The following is a 21,703-nucleotide window of genomic DNA, read 5'->3' as shown; positions in this document are numbered from 1 at the left end:
TACAGATCGGATGACGGAGGAGAATGAGAATACACGTCAGGACGTCACAACATATGTAAGGACCCCGCTCTAACTTGCGGCTCGTAAGCACATGACGGCATGGCGTTGTCGATGTCGCATCACTCGACAGCATAGGGCAAGACATGAGTCTGAACGGCACGGTGTGGGCAGGTTTAAGCTGTAATTATTAACACCACCTTGACCCAGATTATAATGTCGATTGCATCCCTCCGTCGCTCCGTGCTTGTGTGCGGTACGGTGGATAGGCGCGGCGGCACGCACTAGGAGACGATGCGATCACACCCAAAGTATCTGCAGGCCGCGAGAATTAAGTGTGATGGTGAAGATCAATAATCCTCCTACTTTCTACATGTCATGCTATATGCACTCGCAGCGCGAGAAGCTTGCGGAGGTCCAGGCGGCACTGGCTCGCAAGGAGCAGGAATTGGCCCGCGAACGGCAAGAAAACGTTGTGCTACGCGCCAAGGCCAAAGACGGTACGCGCGTTCTCTGAGCATAAAAGTCTTGCCCTTCGGACGGTCGAGGCATACCAGGGCAGTACCACACAGCATTAAATCCAAAGACGATTCATATTTCTAATCAGTGCCGGAAAGGCGACAACGATAATCCTAATTGAAATTTGGTTACACGGATTTCAGATTGTAGCGAGTATTCGAAACGACGTGTATGACCTCGTTCAGTTGCCCACGCACGGCGCGCAGTGGTTACGGCAGAAGCTTCCACGGATAGGGCCCATGATATAATTTCCCAATGGCCACGTGTGGTTGCTGCTCCGTACGTACCTCTGGACATCTGGCTGTGCATCTGATACGCAGATGAGGCTCAAGTGAACTACGTTATCGAAAAGATGAAGGTCGTGACGGCGATTCAGGACAGCATCCGGAACTCCATCGAGGGCACTAAGTATGACATTGGCCGAGGTACGCAGCTCTGGATGAAGGGACGCACCACAGATGTAGCTGTACACACGCTGAACACTAGGTGGCAAAGAATGTCTGTAAGTGCGCCGTAATCAAAACGTCGACGGCATGCTGGTGAATCATAAGAGCATCTTGTGTACTGCGGCCGTACTGTGGCCAACTGCTCCGTATTTCTCCCATGTAGTACGTTTTACCTCATGGGCATTCTGCTCCCCCATTCTGCTCCCCTACTGCCATTTGCGATGGTGCTTCAACGTTGTTTCGTGCCATTAACGAAGTCGATCAATACCGTCGCGACCTGGATGTCAAGGCGCTCGGACAAGACCGCGATATTGGCGACGCACAAATGGCGGCGCACGCTGTAACGGCGGCTAGAGACCAGCTAGCGGCTGAACTTCGGCGAGGTGCGTGGCCGTACATTGCAGGGCTCGGGTTATACCTACCATCCCAATTCACATGGTTATCAGTCTCTCCAACAGAGAGGTCCCGTCTCTGCGAAGAGGATACTCTGTGCATTACGGACACCCCCGCATTCGTGCGGAGGTTGTATAATGCAAATTGTATAAATTGCACTCTGTGAAGATGTGCCACCTGTTTTTTGGCGGAATGCTGGGCTAGGTGGACTAGGTGGCTAGGTGGGCTAGGTGTGTGTTGCGGTACCTGCAGGTTCCCAAGGGTCCTCTGACCCAGATGGACCCGGTCGCACAAGGACATTAAGACTACATGGGTCGCCGCAGGCGTCACTTTGCCAATTCGCACGCTGTCCGTACCATCTTGCATCCCATTATTGCCAACCTAACGATAATGAAGCGGTGTATGTAGCACTGTCCAAGTAACCCAACGGATATCGTTGTTCAGAGAGGTGGCATCACCAAGGCTAAAACGTCTGATGCTTATTCCTCCCCACAGCCCAAGGGCACATATCGAACTTGCAGTCACAGCTACGGCAGGCCGCTGAGGAGTCGGCACGCAAGGATGCCGCGCTGGAACGGCTCGCAGCGGATGCGGTGAGTGAGATAGGCCGATGCAGCTAAAGGCAGCAAAATGACAAAATGATGTCTAAATTACTGAGCTGTGGGTCTTGCGTGCTACGTCCTGCGTATGGCAATGTGAAACCTGCGTACGGAAACCCCTATCCTGAGCATCTGCATCTTCCACGGCAGGGTCATCCCTTTAGTTCTTCCCCGTCGTCATCACTAAACGCTCATACCACATCTGGCAATTTGTCCGAGTGGGTTACTATACATGGCAAGTGGGTAAGGTGGGCATCAACAGTAAGGGCGCCTGCTGCTGCTGCTGCTAACGCACTTGCGTTACCCACTTGCCTGTAATGGTAACCCAACCAGCTCGTATAGGCCCGTTACACCTTCGTAGGTAACGCAACTCAAGGTGTACGCACGCATACGCACACACAATCGCCAAACAGGCTGCCAAGGACAAAGCCGCCGAAGTGCAAGCGTCGTCGCTACAGGCATCACTACACGCCGCGGTGGCCGACGTAGCAGCATCACGCGGCCACGCCGAGCAGCTGCGTCTGGATCTGGATGCAGAGAGGTAGGAAGAGGAAGCAAAATGCATACTTTCCCCCGTAGTAGTAAGGACGCGCCCAGATGGAGAGCATCAGCTGGCTCGAAGTGACCGTATCATTGTGTGATCTGCACGAGGACGGGGCGCACGTGAAGGTTGCCACGGGGCCCTCAGATCAACCTGATGATTGGAGCACTGACCAAAGGGCGCCTACTCTTTCCCTCGAATGCGATTGTCCGCATAAGGTCGCGCTCTGCGAAGGCGGCTGCGCAGCTCACGGAGCGCTACCAGGAGGCCCAGCAGCGGATCACGGAGCTCGACAAGCACCTGTGTATGGCCCACAACGACCAAAAGGTCGCTCGCGAGCGGATCCAAAACCTAGAATCACAGGCGGAGGTGGGAAGGCGCCGACAAGTATATAGATGTCTTCTTGCCGACCTTGATGTCTCGGTATCATATGGGTCCCATCTGTGCATATGCCTTTCAGTTGTTTTACCTAGTAGTAGTTTGGGTTTCGTGCCATCACATGTTAATAACTCGCTCACTTGAACCCTTGCGCTGGCTTGACAGGCGCTGAACGCGACCGCTTCCGGACTGAACGAGGAGCTTGCCAATCTTCAGGCTGCGTTGGCTGATCGCGCGTCGGAAGTAAAGAACGCAACAGCCGAGGTCTGTCGCAAGGCAGTTTCAACTGGCATGGTGGATGGTCTAGGGGATTGTCCACGCCCGATGCCGCAATGAATTGGATCTTCATATCGACCCTACTTCCTGTGCTAGTTCATCTACGTCCATTCCACGATATGCGTACCTCGGTTGGGTGCCACTGAGTCCTCGTGGTCCAATCCTTTTGTTTTGTCTGCAGGCCGAGCAGTTAGGACATCGCCTGGAAGCCGTGCAGGCGGAGCTCGCAGGTAGGAACGCCGAGGTGCAGCGCTTAATGCAGGAGGGCGTGGAAGCGGCCAGGCGTGCTGAGGAGCTAATCTCGCAGGAGGTGAGCTCGAGGCGTCCATAATGTGAAAACTGGCATATGCAAGGCGTAGCTTAACGAGGGTTTCCCCTTGTCCCTTGTCCCCTTGTGTTAATGAGGGCTAACTGCCCATGTGTATTAAATGCGGCCCACCAGGCGGCTCTGCGCGAGGAGCTGTCAGCTCGTGTCTCTGATGTAGCCCGAGCAGAGGAGGAGTTAGCAGTGGAACGAGAGCGAGCTAGTCTAAAGGAGGTGAGGCAGTGGGCACCTAGGGGAGGCTGCTGACTGGACGAAAACCCTTTCGTCATGTCCCGCAGCAGGCGTCATTATGGGACTATGGTTATGCAGGCAGGGTTCAACGTGGCTGCCCGCTTGCTTCGTGGGGATTCTTGACATGCTGCTCGTCCTTGCTGTTTGGCATCCCGCATAGGATGAGCTGAGCAGTGCGCTGGCCACGGCGCAAGCTACCGCTGCCGCCGAAACGGCTCGCGCGGGCGCGGCAATAGCTGCGGCTGAGCAGCGGCTTCGTGATGCTGAGCGTGCGGCTGAGGCTCGACTGGAGCGATTTAAAGAGCGCACGTCCCGGGAGTACGATGAGATGCGTCGGCGTGTGCGCGCTGAGGCCGAGGCCGAGGCGAAGAGGGTGAGCATGCGATGTGCACGATTTGTGTTTGTAGATCTGACACAAGTGTGCGTGTGTTTTTAGCGAGGCTTGTGGTCGCCCCGTCGCTTCAACAGGTCATTCTTGTTGTTCAACTTGCTTCTCAATTATTACACCTTTGGTTTGGGAGATCGCGTGTTAAAGGAGATTGCAAAACATAATTCCAAATCGCTTTGGTGGGTATATGTGTAGGAATTAGTGCTGTACGTGCGCAGGCATTTCTAAGGATAACGGAGATCGGTTTTTCGTTGCGGCACCGGTATGTTAAGCTGCGGTCGTCCGCTGTTCCGCTCTCTGCTGACCTCGAGAGCTTATGTGATAAGAGTTCCACATTTAATATAAATTTAAACGTTTTTGTGTATTCCATCCCGCTTGCCATGTGTAGCTGGCTGAGGAGCTGAAGAAGGCAACAGCCGCGGTGCAGGCCGCTGAGTCGCTCGCTGCGAATGGAGCCGCGGAGCGCGAGGAGGCATTGCGGACAGAACTTCAGGTGCATTCAGCAGCGTTTCAGTGTCCGTCAGTCTCCGTCCTTACTCCGGAATAACCGTTGCTGTAGCGGTGCAGCATATCGCAGTGGTTACATTTTTGAGGCGATGCCTTTGGCCATTCAACTAAATGCAGGGCTCTTGTTCACCAGCCGCGGTGCAAACCGTTTCTAGTTGTGTTTGCTAAGTTTCGGAAGTCAAATTATTGCTGACCATCGCACATACGCCTAACTGCAGGCGCTGCGAGCTTCCAAGTTGGAGGAGATCTCCGCGCTTAAGGAGCAGGTTGCCGAGGCGAGGAGTAAAGCCCGGGCGCAGGCGCAAGAGAGCAAGGTGGGTCATGTTACTCAGTCGACTCACGCCGGTTCACATTCCTGAAAAGATGGTTCACGGTTGATAATTTTTACACCATGTTGTCACGACGTAATGTGCGCCGCCGACATAGTTAAGATGCCGACGTAGTTATCGCTATTGATGTGTCGATGAGGACGTCTCTGATGTAGTCATCCCCGTAACACCCCCTGTGCCAATATGCGGATGTAGCCATGGCTGCCTGTGTGAGTTCCGCGCAGCTACGTTAAGCAGGCCGAACTGCCTCGCCTTAATTGGCTCCGCAGTGTGCAGGGAGGTGGCCGATTGCTTGTGTTGAGGGTACCTGGGAAGCTGTGGATTGTTGTTGTCTTTGCGCACGTGGCGTGGAAGCCTGCACTGTGGCGTGGAAGCCTGCACTGAGGCCTTTGTGAAGCAGTACGTGTGGGAGTTCAATCACCAGCTCGGCACTGCCCATCTCGCGTGGGAGCCGGGTGGGAGCCATCTGCACTCACGTAGTACGACAGTTGGACCTCGGGTTGGCGTGACGCTGTGTGTGTTTCCTCATGTCCCCAAAGGCACAATACGAGCGCGACTTGGCCGCAGCACTCGCGGCGGCTCAGGAGGAAACAAACGCCCTGCGGATGCAGTTGGAGACCAAGCACCAGAAGGAGCGTGACGAATGGGCAAAGTGAGTAAACTCAGCAACGAGCTATTGCAAGGCGCGTGGGCCCTACAGGAGCGCCGGTGGCGGCCTACACGGCGGGTGTTTCTTGTGCACGGTTGAAAGCACCCGTTTGGTGGTCACACGATTCTGCCACAATGACCACAATTGCACAGTCAGGCCAAGTGCTTTTCAGTGCTGCAGTCGTGTCCTACGCAGTACGATGTGCCTTGTCGTCAACGTCCGGTGTCGTCTTGCCCTACGTTTAGGGAGAGGGAGGCCTTGAACGAGGCTGGGAAGACTGATGCGGAATCCCGCGCGCGGCAAGCTTGTGAAGCTTTGCGTGTAAAGCTCGAGGCCAAGGCCGCGACGTCTCTTAGAGATGCAGCAGCGAAGGCGGACAAGCAGCGGCATGTCCTGGAGGAGGAAATGGAAAGGCTAACGGCGCGCTTGCAGGTGACACTTTGCAGAAGCGTATGCAAGCGTTCTGATCCAGTTATTTAACAGGAGCATCGACAGCTGCGCGAAGCGTGTTTCCTGTGTGTATTACGCACGCAAACGACTTACGTTTGACCACGGCTGCTATGCGGTGTGGCATACAGTACCCAGCTTCGCTGAAGGATGCGCGTCGGCGTTGTCCTTATTGTGACTTGAGGTTCGGTGTGTGCAATAATGAAGCCTTCCAATCTAAATGCAGGAGCTGGAGGACGGCTCCTCGGTGGTTGACAGCGCACTCGTGTCGGCCCGTGAGCGAGCCTCGCACCTTGAGCTGCAGCTGGTAGCTGTCCGTGAGGAGACAGCGGCAGCACGGCTGGATGGTGAAACTGAGCTGAAGCGTCTGCGTTCGCAGCTTGAGCAGCAGCTTGAGCAACAGAACTCAACATTCAAACAGCGTGAGCTGGAGTGGGAGGCGCAGCGGCACCAGCTGGAGGCCGAGGTTGCGAAGTCGGGCGAGGGCTGGGTCGTTAAGGAGGAGGAGCTAAAGCACCAATTGCAGACGCTGCGTGACGAAGTGCGAGATGCGCAGCGGCAACGCGACCAGGAGCGTGTGGAATACCAGCAGCGCGAGGGGGAATTGCTACAGGCGCAGGAGCTTGAGCGGAAGAAGTTACAGGACGCCGCGGATGAGCTGCGCAGTGAGCTCGAGTGGCAATTACGTGATGTGAAGGAGGAGCTGGAGCGGAAGGGACGCGAGCTTGTGCGTGGCGTACATGGCCAGATGGAGCGTGATCTGGAAGCGGAAGCGGAGCACCAGCCAGCAGGCGTTGTAGACGGCAGAGATGTGAAGGCTGTTGGCGGCGGCTGCAGTGCTGAGGCCGACAACACACCGAATGCGAAGGACGATGCCCTTGTGGCCCGCGACGAAATGGGAGCCGATGGGGATGCATGCATGGCCGAGCCACCTACTACAGAAACCGACGGGTGGGAAGCGGAGGGGGTACAGAAAAGAGTGTGACCTGAGTGCCTTCTTGAGGTCGAATAAGAGATTGCTAATGCTCTTTGGCCTGTCCGGGCCGGGGCTGTATTCGGCGTTTTGCATACTCTGCCGTTCACGTGTTCTAGCTTTGCAGACAGCAACACACACACACACCTGTCCTAGCGTGTTGCAGACATCTTTGCGCTTGTCGTACTGAGTCACTTCCCTAATCCCTGTGTCTTTCTGCAGGCAAGAGTACATGCACGTGGCGAAGCCTCTGCATGACGGGGACGGCGACCAGGATGACGTGCCGATGTCCCAGGTCCTCATGCCAGGTTCGCAGCGGCAACCGGCCCGGACATATGATGACAAGGTGAGTTTTATATGTGAAAGGACGTAAAAAGTGCTGCAGGAAGCGCAGGTACTGTTGTTGAAGCACGTTGGAACATGTCGTTTTTGATGTCATATGTAGTCATTCTGTAAGGCCACTGGGCAAGGATACGCACCACATCGTGATGTGTCGTTTGGACAATTCATGCAGGACACGAATGGAGCAGCTAAGAAGGTTGCCGCGACAGGTCCACCCATTTCCTCCAAGCCGCGGGAGAAGGCCATAAATGGCAACGCTCGCACCGCGACTGCTGCGCCGCGTGGAGCTGTGCTGGAAGTAAAACCCGATCAGGTGGCTGGCAGCGGCGGCATGAAGCCGAGGCCACCGCCTAAAGCCATGACTGCCACTGCGGGTCCCAGCAAGCCCAACTGCGCTGCTGGGAAAGATGCAGCGGGAGGTAGCATGCCCAAGCCAAGTGCACCGCGGGGAAAGCCTACGTCTAACGGTGTCGCGGCTGCCGCGCCTCAAGCTTCAGCGAAAGCCGCAACAAAGGGCAAGGGCACTACCGCCGCGGAAGACGGCGGCAACGCTGAGGTTGCAAAGAAAGGCAATGCCAGCCAGGTCGCAGCACCGAGCGCCAGGGAACCCTTGGCACCGCAGATCGGAGGCAACAACGGAAACGTTCCCAGCGGCCCCGATACCAAGGCAAAGGACAAAGGGGCCATGCCGCCGCCGCCGCCTCCGACGGTCAAGGTGCGGTAACTGGGAAATGTACTGGCTGATATGTTGGACCCTCTGCATTCTTTGAATAATTTTGGGGTGCACGCATTTGCGTTCCGGGCCTGTTATGTGATTGCAGCCTCTCTCTGGGGTCTCTATGGTCACGGCTTTTCAACGCTCAGTGTCTCTCCAAAACGTTGAAGGATGGTGTGCTTACGCCCGGTAATCAGTGTTTTTTTTTCATTTAGGGGGGGTCTCAATTTATTCCGACCTAAGTAACAAATTTGCTAGCGTCGCCGTAATGTATTCCTTAAGAGTGGGGCGCTGGGGGGGGCTACGTCCCCCCCAGACCCCCCCCGACAAGTTGGGTAATCAGCTTCATTCAGCTCTGAATCTTCGACCTGCCACACAGCAGTATTCGTTGCAGACATTGGTATGCTTGGCAAATTGTAACGCATGCTCCCGGCGGCTGCTATCCGTTGCTGTCTTACTGACCCCAAGTCCTGATGGCGCTATGCCCTTGGCTTGATGGCCTTTTGATAGCCAGGCTGACCCGTAAACATAAACTTATCAATTGCATTTGTCAGGTATATTGCCGCGCTCAGAACTTAACCCGCTTGATTTGTTTTCTCTTGCCCCTCCGGATGGTATTGTCCATTCTGTGCTGACACGTTCCCAGGTACCGAAGCCCGTCGCCCCGCCGCCGCGCTTTCCAGCTACGCAAACTACCACGACTGTGACGGGGACAACTGGAGCCACGGTGCCTGGGGCTGTGCGAAAAGCGGCTGTCAAGCGACGGGCGTATGGCGAGTTCGCGGACCTCGCGACGGAGAGTGAGGTGGACGAGCCGAGCCAAAGCCAGGACGTCACGGTAACGGGTCATGGAAGCAAGCGACCAAAGGTGAGCACATACCAGGGAGCGTCGGGATTGGCGGATCACATTATGTGGCGGCTTTATGTGAGCTCCGCATGGCCTGTCCCGTGCTACAGCTACACAGCTCGCCCACTCACATCCAAACTTTCGCGATCTGCAGGTTGGCGCCGAGGCTGCCGCCCCAGCACCATCGCAGATGCCTGCAGCCACCAAGGGGGGTCGTTTTTCGCTGTTCAGGGGCATGTCCATGGGCATGTCTGTACAGGTATGTGGCTCTCGCGGCAGCCAAATACCTTTAAAGAGGCATTTCGGAACCTTTCCTGTGACGCTCAGCAGTACTGTACGGAAGTGTTGGGCCATACATGTGTTCTCATGTGATGACGTGCGCGGATGCGTGGGTGAAGGCGCGCATGCCTTTAGTGGAAAGCCAGTGCTTTGGACATAGCAATGTCCTTGGGGGTCCCGGTCAGGGAAGCAGCGTAGCCCTTACCCGAAAGGTGGATTTGGGAGGATAATAAATACAACCGCACGTGTTAGAAAACGACATGGCACATGCGGGCACGCTTTCTCCTGGGCCAAAAAAACAGTCATCTTCTGCATTCGCCTTGCATGGCAGAGTGATTGCTGTTTGTTACCGGCCTGCAGACGACGACCGCTGATGCTGGTGGTGGTGTCGAGGTCAGCTCTGGCCATGGCGACTCGCGGAAGAAGGTGCGAGGATGTCAAAAGATGCCGTACCCGGACGCCCCACCCTACTTGTTACTGCGGTTCGGGGCGCCAAGAACACATTGCCCTTGCTCCAGCTTATCCCCTGCCTCTCAACCACCTCTAGATGGTGGTAAATTATACTCTTCTTTTTGACTGCAGGGCGCGAATAACCCGGTCTCCAAGCGCCGCAAGGCAGCTGAGCCCAGGTCGGACGGGGGTGGCTTTATGGACTTGTTTGCAGGCATGTCACCGTATCCCAAAAAGTAAAGGCAGCCCCGCTGTGGCCCATTCCACGGCATGAGGGGGTTGTCGGCCGTTGCGCGCCGAAGCCTCCTTGGATGGTAATGGCACGTTACAAACGCTACGGCGGCTGCAATGCTGGCGATTGCTGCCTCGTCCCGTACGGCATGCCCACGAAAACAAGGAAGTAAACGGATTGCTGTGAATTGAAGAATAATGCACTGAACCATCCCAAGGCAGGAGAGTGTGCGGTGTAACGCAGACTTATGCCGTTGTGCACCTTATGGGAGACAAATGTTCTGTTGGATCCGTGTTGAGCGCCGTGAGGTGACAGTGGGAAACGGGATGTGCATATGCTCAACCAATAGGAAGTATATTCTGTTAAGATCATTCGCCTAGACAGCTAAAGATATTACAGGACGTGTGCGGCATGTGTGTTGCAGAGGGTTCGCCGGCCGAAGCCCCACGCAGCAGGGATTGCCGAGCTGTGTGCTGGTTAAGGCATCCTAAGAGGCCAGCGGATGCATGGACGTGTGCATGCAGTTCTCGCAAATATAATAAATGACGTGCACATGCTGGCGAAGTGTACGTCATGACAGTGTACATGTGTATTTTCCTGACCGTCCTTTTGAAGCAGCACAACAGCAGCAACGAAGGCGTGGATACCATATGTAAGGGTCTTTCGTGCCACATATCATCGACTACCACAATTACCACCTTCACAATGTACAACGCGGTCGGTCACTTTGTCGCGGAACGACACTTCAAGTCTGGACTACTTAATGTCTGCGCTGCCATATAGTATCTGTCTTAAATCCCTAAGGATAAGGTTTCAGAAACAATTGCACGATGCACCACGACGCCCCACGCAAACGACCAGCTACGCCACGGCTAGCCCCCCAGTTCATGCTTCAATGCTCAGAAGTAAAAACATTCTCGTAACATCGGATTTCACTTGCTCCTCGACTAGGGACATAGGACCATGTATCTACAACCCTGATCGTGTGGGATACAAGCTGTGCGAGATGGCCAAAAAGTAAAGGCAGCCCCGCCTATGAAATCTTATTCCACCTTACCAGGGGCCCACGCCAGAATCCACCAATCACCAATGCATTCACAAGCTGACGACAGCCATGCACCACCTGTGTTCAAGCTCCCGTTAGGGCACCCTCCCATTTCTGGGAAGTTCTTGACATGTCAAACCCTGGTAAGGTTCTTCGCGTTGCATCGAATTAATCCACATAATCCACCTCTTGTGCGGGTCCCCGTCAATTCCTTGCGAGTTTCACTCTTGCGAGCATACTCCCCAGCCGGGAGACTTAACGCGTTAGCTACAGCACTGCTTGCGGCAGCACTTAGTCTCCATAGTTTACAGCTGGAGATGCTGCATTACATAATTGGCATTCCATTTCAATTATAGCTCCGGAGGCGGCTGCTGCGTAGGCAACAGCCCAAAGCGCTTCTTGCAAGTAACTCGTTCCCGGGAGAACTTATCATCCGGTGAGAAGCGTGCAGGGTGAGCAGATTTCGTTGGATTCCCATCTGGGGCAATCTTCTGCACACGCAGAAACATGGGTCGTGCCGGCAGGTTGGCGGCAGGTCGGCGGCCCAAGCCGGCATGAAGAGACAAATCAACTTCAAGGAAGTACAGGAGAAAACATACAACCTAGGAGAAGGCCGAATCACATAATAGGCAAACAGATTACCAACACACGACTAGCGTAAACAAAATGGCCACGATGCAAAAGCCCACCTTGAGCGTGTAAATGCGATCTCCTGACTCGTCCTCGTAGTACATGAGGTACATTGTTAATCAGAGGACTTTCAATTGCTGAGGAAGTGCAAACACGTTTGGATAAGGTATGCTATCAATCAGACGGGTGGCAGGAAACCCAGCCCTAACAGAGGTCTAAGTCGGCATTCAATGAAAATTACAGGAAAAAAGCTTAACACAAGTAAAGTTCCGTACCATGTACGACAAATAATTAAACTGAACTACCCTCTACACCTACTCCTTGCTGGCGGAGGTTTGACAGATGACAAAAACCTCACATTTGCTTCGCTTAGGGCATTAAATTCCAAAAGCTGTCGATTACCTCTAATCCAATAAGAAGTCCTTGACATTGCAACGCGTACTCCAGATCTTCTGCATATCGCATAAAGAGGAAATGGATGTAGAATTGAATCCAAATGGACCAACGGTAGCGATGGCAACTGAAGATACACAGTCAGAGCTCGACAGTGGGCCAACCCCTACTGCTGTGCAACCCATTGGACGGACAGTGCTGTTGCAGGATGCTTTCAATAAAGTGATCCAGTATGGCCTTCAAGACCCTTCCAGAGAGGTCTGAGAATTCGATGGCAGGGGCTTGAGCAACAACTTCCTTCAGGAGTATTGCATGCCGGTGCAGGAATTCAGCGAGTATTTCCCCAAGATGGATACGGAGATAGTGGATGCCCTTTATGAGGTGTACAAGCAGACGCTTGGCCATGTCCGGTCGCATTGCCAGGTGGGGCAGTAATCTTAGTTACCCTCTCGTACAACCCGTGGCTGATTGTGCACCGTCCGTCTCTCGCCTCGGCACCATATAGTACCTCCCTGTGTAATCCGCTATTTGACAGGTTCCAGGTACGAATGTCCATGAATTTCGTTTTACGATGGCCACCACATTCTTGTGGGGACCTGCATGTAGGCGGAGTACGAGATGATTTGCGCTGAATATCGGGTGCCTGACCGGCTGCGCGATCTAGAGGGGTCACACCACAATACAGCAGGACCTATCTCTGAGGACGCAGCCCGCTTAACACCAGGCAGGTAAGCCGGTAGGCCTAAGGCGCCTGTGTTGCGCAGGGCGGTTGGGGACATGCGGTGTTTCTGTGCGCGAACGGAGGGATGAGTGAGAATGGTTGCTGGTTCCATGAGGAGGTGAGGGTTGCAATAAGTTGAGGAAGAGGCGGCGGCGAAAGAGGGGGACGTTTCCGAGCCCCTTCCTCAACATCACCACTACCACCATTACAACCACTGACTACGACGGCAGATGGTGCGGACCAATCAATGATTCCCCTCCGCCCTCCTATCGGTCATAACATCTTGTACCCCTTTCTCCTCCCCCTGCCCCTCTCTCTAGCCTCTGTTTTCGCATCGCAACGTGCGCGTTGGGATAATGCTTGTACGGATATGCGTATCTTTCCCCCCAAGCCCTAACACTAGCACTCCTCTATGCATGACATCAGGAACACCGCAATGTCTTCCGATTTCCAAATTTGGTGGGCAGGCGCCACGGCCGCATGCAGCTGCAGGCAAAGGACGTAGTCGTCTACTGCTTTCTTCAAGGGCCACCTCCATTGCGCCTGTTAGAGCGGTTATTCTTAGTGGGGTTTTCCGCGGCACATTTTCCTGTGTGCGCGTGCTGTAAACATGGTCTGACTGTTTCCTAGGTTCAACATGTTGTGTCAATTTACCGCATTCAATCAAAGCCACTTGACACGCTAGTGATTGGATTTTTGCTGAGGTGAAGCTCATGCCCCCTGTTGCCTGTGAATGTAAACTTGCATATTGACATGCTGACCTGTAGAACTTGCATGAATGCACCGTCTGGTGCGCCTGCCAGCCAAGGACCTTCTGTGGAGGTGGTTCAGCACGCGGAACGCATCGCCCGGCGGCATGCGCTGCTGCAGGAGGCGGCGCACCTGGAAGACACGTTAGAGAAGGTAGTGTGGGGGTTGTACATTTGCTTGGACGCAGCCTTGTTCACTGTAGGGTCTCGAATGGTCGATGTGTGAAGGGTACTGCCTCGCGCGCTTGACGGCCATTTCCGAGCAGTCTCAGAACGAAAGCACGACAATAACGCAGGCCCGCAGGACGGAGAATCGCTTGTCCGCAATGTTGGCAATGCGACAGGAGGCGGTGGAGAAGATTGTGACGACGTATCAGCGCGTGGTCACGGACGTAAAGCAGGTATCCGGGGGCAGTTGGGGGCAGTTGTGCTTGCGCTGCGAAAGCCAAGAGTGGGTCAAATGGGTGATGTGGCTGAGGGCTGGACTCTGGGGACCGTTACAATTGCATCCGCGCTCCTTCAAGCTATGTTTCCAAGTTTCGTCCTGACCCTCAATTGCGAGTGTCACATGTTATCCTCGAGTGAGAGGCGACGCACGTCATTGAGAGTGCACATTTGTGGCCTGCCCTAACACTTCCAGGTTTATGACATCACGCGTGTTTGGCCCAAGGAGGTCTGAGCTTATGGAGCGTTCAACTTAAGGCGACAGCTGCTGTAGTTGGCCTGCACGGCTGTCGGTCATTGCAGAAAGTTGTGCGGATTGGGGGTTGCACGGAATGCGCTGCATGTTTACTGTCATCGGATTCGATGTAGTTCCGATGTCCGTTCCTCGCGACAACCTTGCGCGCGGCGAACAGGCCCTGAAGAGTCTCGCTTTAGGTCTGGCATTTGTGATGATTCAAATGTGGTATTATGGTGAAGTCTATGTCTAGTGGCGCTGCCGGCAAAATGTCTAAATTTGTGATTGCCGTACTTGAGCTTAGGTGAGTCCGGGTACCCGAGTGCTTCAACAACGAGCAGTAGAGCTGGGCTTGCTTATCTGAAACCACAACTGTAACTTGACGTGTTGTTACACATGTCTTTGGCTGAGTGACTGAGCTTTTCTCCGAGATCTCGCGCACTTCTCTCTGCATTTAACCAGGAACAACATTGAAGGACGGAAATATAACTTCTGTAGAACTGTCATTCCCTTTTTGGAGTGTAAGCCTCGTAAGTCGTAAGTAGTTGTTGTAGCCATGGGACAGAACCAGAGTGGGCAAGGCGGAACTGGCGCGCCTAACGACCAGAAGAAGGATCAGGTTTGTCTCGATCTGCGGGATTGTAATTATAATGCTTTGTTGTGTGCAGAAACTTTGCGGCTCTATTAACTGTAATCGAACTGGGTACAGGAAAAGAAAAAGAAATACGAGCCTCCTGCTCCCCCACCACGGGTGGGCAAGAAGCAAAAGAAGCGAGATACGGCCGCAAGTCTCGGGGCTAAGCTGCCAACAGTATACCCGACAGCGAAATGCAAGCTCAGACTCCTAAAGTTGGAACGCATAAAGGACTACCTCTTGATGGAGGAGGAGTTTGTGCAAAATCAGGAGCAGCTGAAGCCCCAGGAGGAGCGAAATGAGGAGGACAGGTCTAAGGTAGGGTCTTACCCACTCTCCACGGACCTCGGCTGCCGGCAAACCTGAGCTTCCCGGCTGCCGGCGAGCCTTCGTATCGCAACCTGTCGGCGGCATAAATCGAGCAGCAAGCGGCATAGTCTGTCACAATACGGGTTCAGTGGTTCTTGTGTTTGCATTGCCAGTTCCTTTGTAACAGTACAGCGTCGCAAACAACCTTGATTGTCTTGTGTATAGAGGCCGGCTCCTGCGACGTGATCACAACAGACATGAAATTGCGCCTCTCTCCCCCGGGTCATCCCCGCAAAGGGTTACCTCCACATAATACTTGCGTGGCTGACATAGCCTCTGTTGTTCATCAGGTCGATGATCTCCGAGGGACACCGCTCAGTGTGGGCACACTGGAAGAGATCATTGACGAGAAGTAAGAGCCATGCTAATATGGGAGCTTGGGGCTCTGGGGGATACGGGCAGGGTCAGAGGGGGTTGTGTGAGAGTCGTCTGGGCTTTGGGCGGTGAAGCTTATGTCAAGGCTGAAATTGGCTTTTTCCATTGGGTTAAGTTACCTGCCTGGGGCAGCCAAGTTGCCATTATGGTTGTTTCGTAAAGGGCCTGTTCCGTGGCTTCTCGTGTGCAGCGCAGCGCAGTCCTCGTGGGAAGAGCCTCGTGTACTGGAGAACTGTGCAGTACTGTGCAGCACCACGCATGATTCTAGGGTGTGGGGTGCATCATCGCGCTGCCGGGATTTCACGTATGGTGGGTGGTTCACGCACCTGAGAGAATCGCCCGCCGAGAAGGTGACTTGCCTGCTGGTGAGCAGATATCCGATTGAGCGGGGGCTGCAAGCGCTCAAATCGGGCCAGGAGCCCAGGTGCTTAGCCTGCTTCCTGCGCGGAAGTGTCCTAAAGGCGCTAAACCGCCGTCACTATCGTCACCCCATTTTGTCTCTCACTGCTTGGCAGCGTGTAGAAGTTTCCTACCGGTTGCGATCATGCCGCCTTTTGACCTCCCGGCTCACATCCAGCTCCCCCAGCGGAAGGAAGGACAGAATTCCGGGTTGCTATTGCGGCACGTCGCTCACATCATTTACCGCCCTGGCTAATTACCCCAAACTCGTCACCCTTCCTGCTCGGGTGCCAGTTGCGGTTGTCACATGTCGCACTATTCACAGCATTCTTCCTTCCCTAGTCCTCCCGCTGCCATGTCCTCTGCGACATGCGGGTCCCATTGTCTCTTCCCTTTCCCGTACCTCACAACGTCACCCCCCTCCCCGGCTCGCCTACTCTCAGCCACGCAATTGTGTCCTCGTCAGTGGGCCCGGAGTACTACGTCTGCATCCTGTCGTTCGTGGATAAGACTCAGTTGGAGCCGGGCTGCTCGGTGCTGCTGCACTATAAAGTAAGGGGGAAAAGGGGACACGCAGGGCGCTATGCAGGGAATGCTCTTCTGGGCCCCCTGGGCCAGGGGCCCAACAGGAACGAAACAACAGGTCGGAATTGGATTCGGAAGGACGTATCGCCTCGAGGATGGTCATTTGCGATGGGTACGTCCATGAAGAGACATGCTGTGAGCTTTCTCACGCGCCGTCGCCTTATGGGAAAATTTTATCAGCAACGGTAACAACGAACGTTTTTCATCCGGAGGGGCTCGTGAGTCAGTGGGCGGGTGCTGCTTGATACCCAACCCGATATGCGAGAAGTGCTTGTGTTTGGGACGCGGGGCGAGATGCAAAGCTGCGTGTAGACCCTAAACGCGTATTCCTTCTTTCATTTGCTCGAGCGAATGTGTCTGGTGATGGACACACAGCTGCAGCACTGCGTCCCTGCGCACTGGATGTCGAGGAACGACTGAGCATGTCACAAGGGGTTTATTGCCGGTTGTGTTTGTATAGGGGTGCGTTGTCCTTGTGTGGTGCTTATCAGCGGTGTCCTTATCAGCGGTCCTGGGCCCGCGCCACGTGATTTGGTTGTCACACCGCATGGCTTGTCCCCGGCCATATCACCGTCCATACTTCTTGGTCCCTAACAGAGCATGTCGGTGGTGGGCATCCTGAGCGACGAGACGGATCCCATGGTATCAGTCATGAAGGTGGGTGGGCTGTGTAGGGGAGAGCTTGGGAAAGCTGTTCCACAGCTGGCAGGCGCGCGTGGTGGCTACAGATACGGATACGGGAGGAAGACTCCGGCCGGGATACTTCAACCTACGGGATGTTTCTACCTCCCAACAAAGGGGAAGTTGTTGGAGCATTTGCGTATCACCGGCAGGTCCAGGTCGCACATTTAGCCAGGTTATGCTCGGCGTACGATCTTCCAATGGGCTTAGGATAATTTTGGTGATTACCCAAGCTGCTGAATTATGGTAACACACATGAGGATATGCCGTAGATACGGGGTCCGACCACGTGGGGTCCGGATAGCTGTTTGTATCGCACGTGGTGCACCGGTGCTGCGGGAGCGGTGTGGCCTCGTGACAAGGACGAGGGAATTCCCGGGAAGTCGTGCGCTGGTGGTTCTATCATCCCCCTGCGTACCTATCTATGCCCGTGCATGCTGCTGCCGCCCTGCCCGGGCCCCGGCACGGCAAGAATTGCCGTTAAGAAAAAACCTCCACTGCGCACAGGACCGCACCAGCTCCTCCACTCGTTTGCAGTCTGGCACCCAAATGCACCCCCTTGCTGGTCATCTTCTCCTTGCAGGTCGAGAAAGCCCCCCTGGAGTCGTACGCTGATGTGGGCGGTTTGGAGGCCCAGATCCAGGAGATCAAGGAGGCGGTGGAGCTGCCACTGACCCACCCGGAGCTGTACGAGGACATCGGGATAAAGCCGCCCAAGGTGGGTGGGGGTGTATAGGGCTGGGGGCAGTAGAGGGCAGTAGTAGTAGTAGTAGCTGAGCGGTGGGTGTCAGTGGCAGGAGCACAAGAAGGTGCTTCGCGGTTGGAGCAAGATGGAGTGATTCAAAGGAGGGGAAGGGGTTCCGTCATCTAAACCCCCTTGCCATCGTACAGAGGGCGCAGTCTCCATCCATGCCCCTGCTCTGATGCCTGATACCATTTGTGTGGTGCTGGTGGTGGTGGTGGCAGACTGCAGACATGTCCGCACTATGTGCACTCCGACGTCACCGTGTTGGGGGTTCGGTCCAGCACCCGTCCCTCTCCTCGCGCGCACCTGTGCCTCCCATCCCGCTCCCATCCAAAGCCCGTTTGGGCTCTATGTGTACCTATTTAACCTCCACCATTGCCACCGGGCCATGAGGCGTACCACCGTCGCGGGTCTCATGTGAAGGTCCAGTGCTGTCTCTCTGCGCTCTCCTTTTTTGACTCCCACCCTATTCCACTGTGATTGTTTGGCACCGCAAGGGAGTCATCTTGTACGGTGACCCTGGCACCGGCAAGACGCTGCTTGCCAAGGCGGTGGCCAACTCCACGTCAGCTACCTTCCTGCGTGTGGTGGGCAGCGAGCTCATACAGAAGTACCTGGGTGACGGGCCAAAGCTGGTGCGGGAGCTGTTCCGAGTCGCGGACGAGCTGGCACCATCCATTGTATTCATTGGTGCGTGGTGGCGTGTAGCGGCGTGGTGGTAATGATTGGGTCTTATTTACGGTTGTGATAAAACTGGGTCTTATTTGCGGTGAGGTTGGTGCGTGAAACGGCCTCCTGATTATGGGCGGCGGCGGCTCAGCGATCGGAGACATGGACGGATGTCAGCCTCAAGGTGCAAGTGGTGACATGACATGCCGTTAATTGCCTGATAGCTCCCAACGCAACCAATTGCAAGGGCAGTGCAACCGGTGGTCTGTTTCCGTCGGAAGGGCGGATGGCATCTTCTTGGCATTGTCAATCCGGGAGCCTAATGGCCACGTATCGTGTTGCAGGTTGCTCCACTCGCCTCCTCCGGGTTCTGCTATACCACACCTGCTTGGGCACACCACGCAGTCAGGCAGGACAGTCAATTCGTGTCATGCAATTTCATGTCTCAAATTCGTCACCCTCCTCCCCCTTCCTTTGGGTCGATGGCTTCACCGCGCCGCACTTCAGCAATTTCGGGCCTTGGGCACCACCTTGGGCAGTTCACGTCCCACTTTCTCGTATTTGTTTCCTCCACCCTCCTGTGGACGCCAGCAGTTTGTCTATTGAGCTTCGCGCACATGATTCCCCCTTTCCCCCAAACACACATCACCACACCTTCCCGGAGCCGTCCGCAAACGCTTTGCTGATATCGTCTGTTTATTCGGTCGGCAATTGTGTCCACGTGAGTACTGGCCCCCTACCCCCTACCCTGTACTGACCTTCCCGCTCTCCCCTCCGCCCAGATGAGATTGATGCCATCGGCACCAAGCGCTATGAAGCCCACAGCGGCGGGGAGCGAGAGATCCAGCGCACCATGTTGGAGCTGCTCAACCAGCTGGATGGCTTCGATTCCATGTCGGATGTGAAGGTGAGTGAGCTGCTGGCCGGGTGAGAAGCCGGTTCTGTGTTGTGTGTCATGTGGTGAAGGTGTGTCCGGAGGAGCTGAGGCGCGATGGGCATTGTGTGTGTGTGTGTGTGTGTCCATCGCCAGTTTGTTCCGTTGTAGCTGCAAATAGTCTCCCATAACGCTGTGCGGAATAAGGATGATACGATTTACTTTCATTAGGCGTTTTCGAGGAGGCTGCCGTCCTTCTCCACTCTCGAGAAAGCCGTTGTCACGTTGGCTATTTGTTGGCTTTCATTGACCATACAGTCGTCAAATGGGTGTTTAAATGGAAACTTCTTCAACGAAATATTCTGAAAGGCAAACCGCAAACACGGCAAACAATTAGAACCTTCGGCAAGCATTTCTTGCTGTAGCAGCCCCATCAAGGGAGATTCGGTAGTTGATTAGATGGGCTTTGTTTCCTGGAGTACCTGGAAGCAATTGGAAGCAAAAGAAGGAAGCACAGCTTTCCTATTGTTGTTGCGTAATAGGTGCCCTCTTGCTTGTGCACACCAGGTTCCTCCAGGTGCGCCTTTCCTCCCTCAATCCCCGGCCTTTCACGTTCTCCCAGCACCTAACCCATTCTCGCAACGCAAGGAGAGAAAACATGGTTTCCCCGGGCCTCTGTTTCCTCTTGTGTCCTCGCGTTTGGGGTCTCCTCCCCCCTTCCAAACCAGAGCCCATCATCGCAATTTCCGCATAGTCTTCCTTCCATCCTTTTGACGCCTTTCTGTTTCCCTTGCCGCGCAGGTGATTATGGCCACCAACCGTATCGAGTCCCTGGACCCCGCGCTCATCCGCCCGGGCCGCATCGACCGCAAGATCGAGTTCCCGCTGCCGGACGCCAAGACCAAGCGCCGCATCTTTGGCATCCACACCGGCCGCATGACGCTATCAGACGACGTCAACCTCGAGGAGTTTGTCATGGCGAAGGTGGGTCGCGTCACTCAGCGATCTCGCTTCCGGTCTGCTGTTCTTATGTTGGGAGGGAGGGATGAGCAGAATATTCCAGCACTCGTCCATTGATCTTCTGCAGCTGTGTCTGGTGTCTAACTGGCGCTGCAGCTGCTGGGGCGACGGCCGGTTCGTATGCGGTTCGTATATGTTCGTACCGCGATGCATGTCGGCACGTACACCGCAGCTAGCACGTCGCTGGAGATTTCCGTTTTTTGTGGGGCATTTGAGCCAGAGAGGAGAATCACAGGCGGTGGTGCTTCTGAACAGCAAAATTTTGCCTTGTTCATGATGTCGTTGCTGTGGACGCAGGACGAGCTGAGCGGTGCGGACATCAAGGCGGTGTGCACGGAGGCAGGACTGCTGGCGCTGCGGGAGAGGCGTATGCGGGTGACTCAGGCGGACTTCCGGAAGGCGAAGGAGAAGGTGCTGTACAAGAAGAAAGAGGGCGTACCGGAGGGTTTGTACATGTAAAATGGTTTATAAAAGGGACGCGGTACTCGCCTCCCTGTCAATTATGTGGTAGGATATATATGCGTGTCGGACTGGTTTATTGTACTCCGGTGTTGTACTAACCCATCGAGCAGAAGAAAATTGCGAATGGGTCGTGGAGCGCGGCGAGCACGAGCACTTGCTGCGATTGGTGCTACAACGGTCGGGTGGAGGCCACTGCTATGCTGGTTTCCTGCTGTGCTGGAGGGGACAATTGCATGTGTACGCGGCCGAGGTTTAATATGTCGATAATCGACAAAGGCTCTGAAGTAGGCTCAGTACGACCGCGGAGACTTCGTTATTGACTTGGTTATTATGTCAGTATCTGCTTAGGCCAGATTTTAGACCAGGTGCGTGTGCAACTTTGGTTTGCCCTCGCGGTGTTGGCTGTTGGATACGAAAAAGTCCAACCTCCAGTCATTGTGTGTCCGACAGCTTAACGGATTAGGGTCTGTAAAATGCAACCGCAGCTGCGCTTCTCACCTGGCATTGCAATTTGCAAAAAAGAACGGCATTGCCTATTAATACCATGGTAAGCAACAAATGTGAAACCAGGTATCCATGACGGGCAGTCAGCTCGCAATTGTACGCCGGTCGAAGCTAAATCTTGACGTCGCTCCGAGACCACAATGCGATAACCTTGAATTTAGACGCCTAATGACGAGATGCTGGAACCCCTACTGCAGCTTAGCGTTTAGGCTTTATGTTTTATCGTCTCAGCTGCCGCCTAGAGCTAAATCTAGTATCTCGTCCAGCAGTTGGAGGGTTGGAGGTTCTATCTGGCAGAACGGTCAT

At 54.7% G+C, this 21,703-nt stretch overlaps 4 protein-coding genes across 4 annotated transcripts; 3 read left to right on the top strand and 1 right to left on the bottom strand.

The window, feature by feature from the left end:
- Nucleotides 1–382: 382 nt before the first annotated feature.
- On the top strand, nt 383–9,871 carry VOLCADRAFT_100645 (uncharacterized protein; the record flags this gene model as incomplete). The annotated part of the gene is made up of 21 exons (XM_002959196.1): nt 383–497; nt 837–941; nt 1,220–1,345; nt 1,851–1,948; nt 2,368–2,495; nt 2,714–2,864; nt 3,039–3,137; nt 3,331–3,459; nt 3,592–3,687; nt 3,866–4,078; nt 4,482–4,586; nt 4,819–4,914; nt 5,469–5,581; nt 5,824–6,010; nt 6,252–6,976; nt 7,221–7,344; nt 7,513–8,055; nt 8,702–8,923; nt 9,057–9,161; nt 9,542–9,607; nt 9,764–9,871. The coding sequence occupies 21 exons, from the start codon at nt 383–385 to the stop codon at nt 9,869–9,871; spliced, it is 3,654 nt and encodes a 1,217-aa protein (XP_002959242.1).
- Nucleotides 9,872–10,244: 373 nt separating this feature from the next.
- Nucleotides 10,245–11,751, bottom strand: VOLCADRAFT_100644 (uncharacterized protein). The gene is made up of 2 exons (XM_002959187.1): nt 11,598–11,751; nt 10,245–11,399 (listed from the first exon to the last, which is right to left on the bottom strand). Exons 1-2 carry the CDS (start codon nt 11,649–11,651, stop codon nt 11,259–11,261), a joined length of 195 nt encoding a protein of 64 aa, XP_002959233.1. The 5' UTR covers nt 11,652–11,751; the 3' UTR covers nt 10,245–11,258.
- A 492-nt stretch (nt 11,752–12,243) lies between these two features.
- Nucleotides 12,244–14,470, top strand: VOLCADRAFT_108528 (uncharacterized protein; the record flags this gene model as incomplete). The annotated part of the gene is made up of 5 exons (XM_002959195.1): nt 12,244–12,354; nt 12,538–12,659; nt 13,420–13,555; nt 13,698–13,802; nt 14,042–14,470. The coding sequence occupies 5 exons, from the start codon at nt 12,244–12,246 to the stop codon at nt 14,078–14,080; spliced, it is 513 nt and encodes a 170-aa protein (XP_002959241.1). The 3' UTR covers nt 14,081–14,470.
- Nucleotides 14,449–21,378, top strand: rpt2 (26S proteasome regulatory complex). Its single transcript, XM_002959194.1, has 10 exons — nt 14,449–14,699; nt 14,790–15,032; nt 15,374–15,435; nt 16,301–16,409; nt 17,040–17,099; nt 17,707–17,841; nt 18,366–18,558; nt 19,320–19,444; nt 20,213–20,395; nt 20,729–21,378. The coding sequence occupies exons 1-10, from the start codon at nt 14,637–14,639 to the stop codon at nt 20,888–20,890; spliced, it is 1,335 nt and encodes a 444-aa protein (XP_002959240.1). The 5' UTR covers nt 14,449–14,636; the 3' UTR covers nt 20,891–21,378.
- The last annotated feature ends 325 nt before the right edge of the window (nt 21,379–21,703 follow it).

The sequence above is a fragment of the Volvox carteri genome (genome assembly GCF_000143455.1).
Source record: "Volvox carteri f. nagariensis unplaced genomic scaffold VOLCAscaffold_133, whole genome shotgun sequence".
Classification (NCBI taxonomy): domain Eukaryota; kingdom Viridiplantae; phylum Chlorophyta; class Chlorophyceae; order Chlamydomonadales; family Volvocaceae; genus Volvox; species Volvox carteri.
Note: the sequence above shows the minus strand (reverse complement) of the source record. Positions and strands in the feature narration are given on the sequence as shown.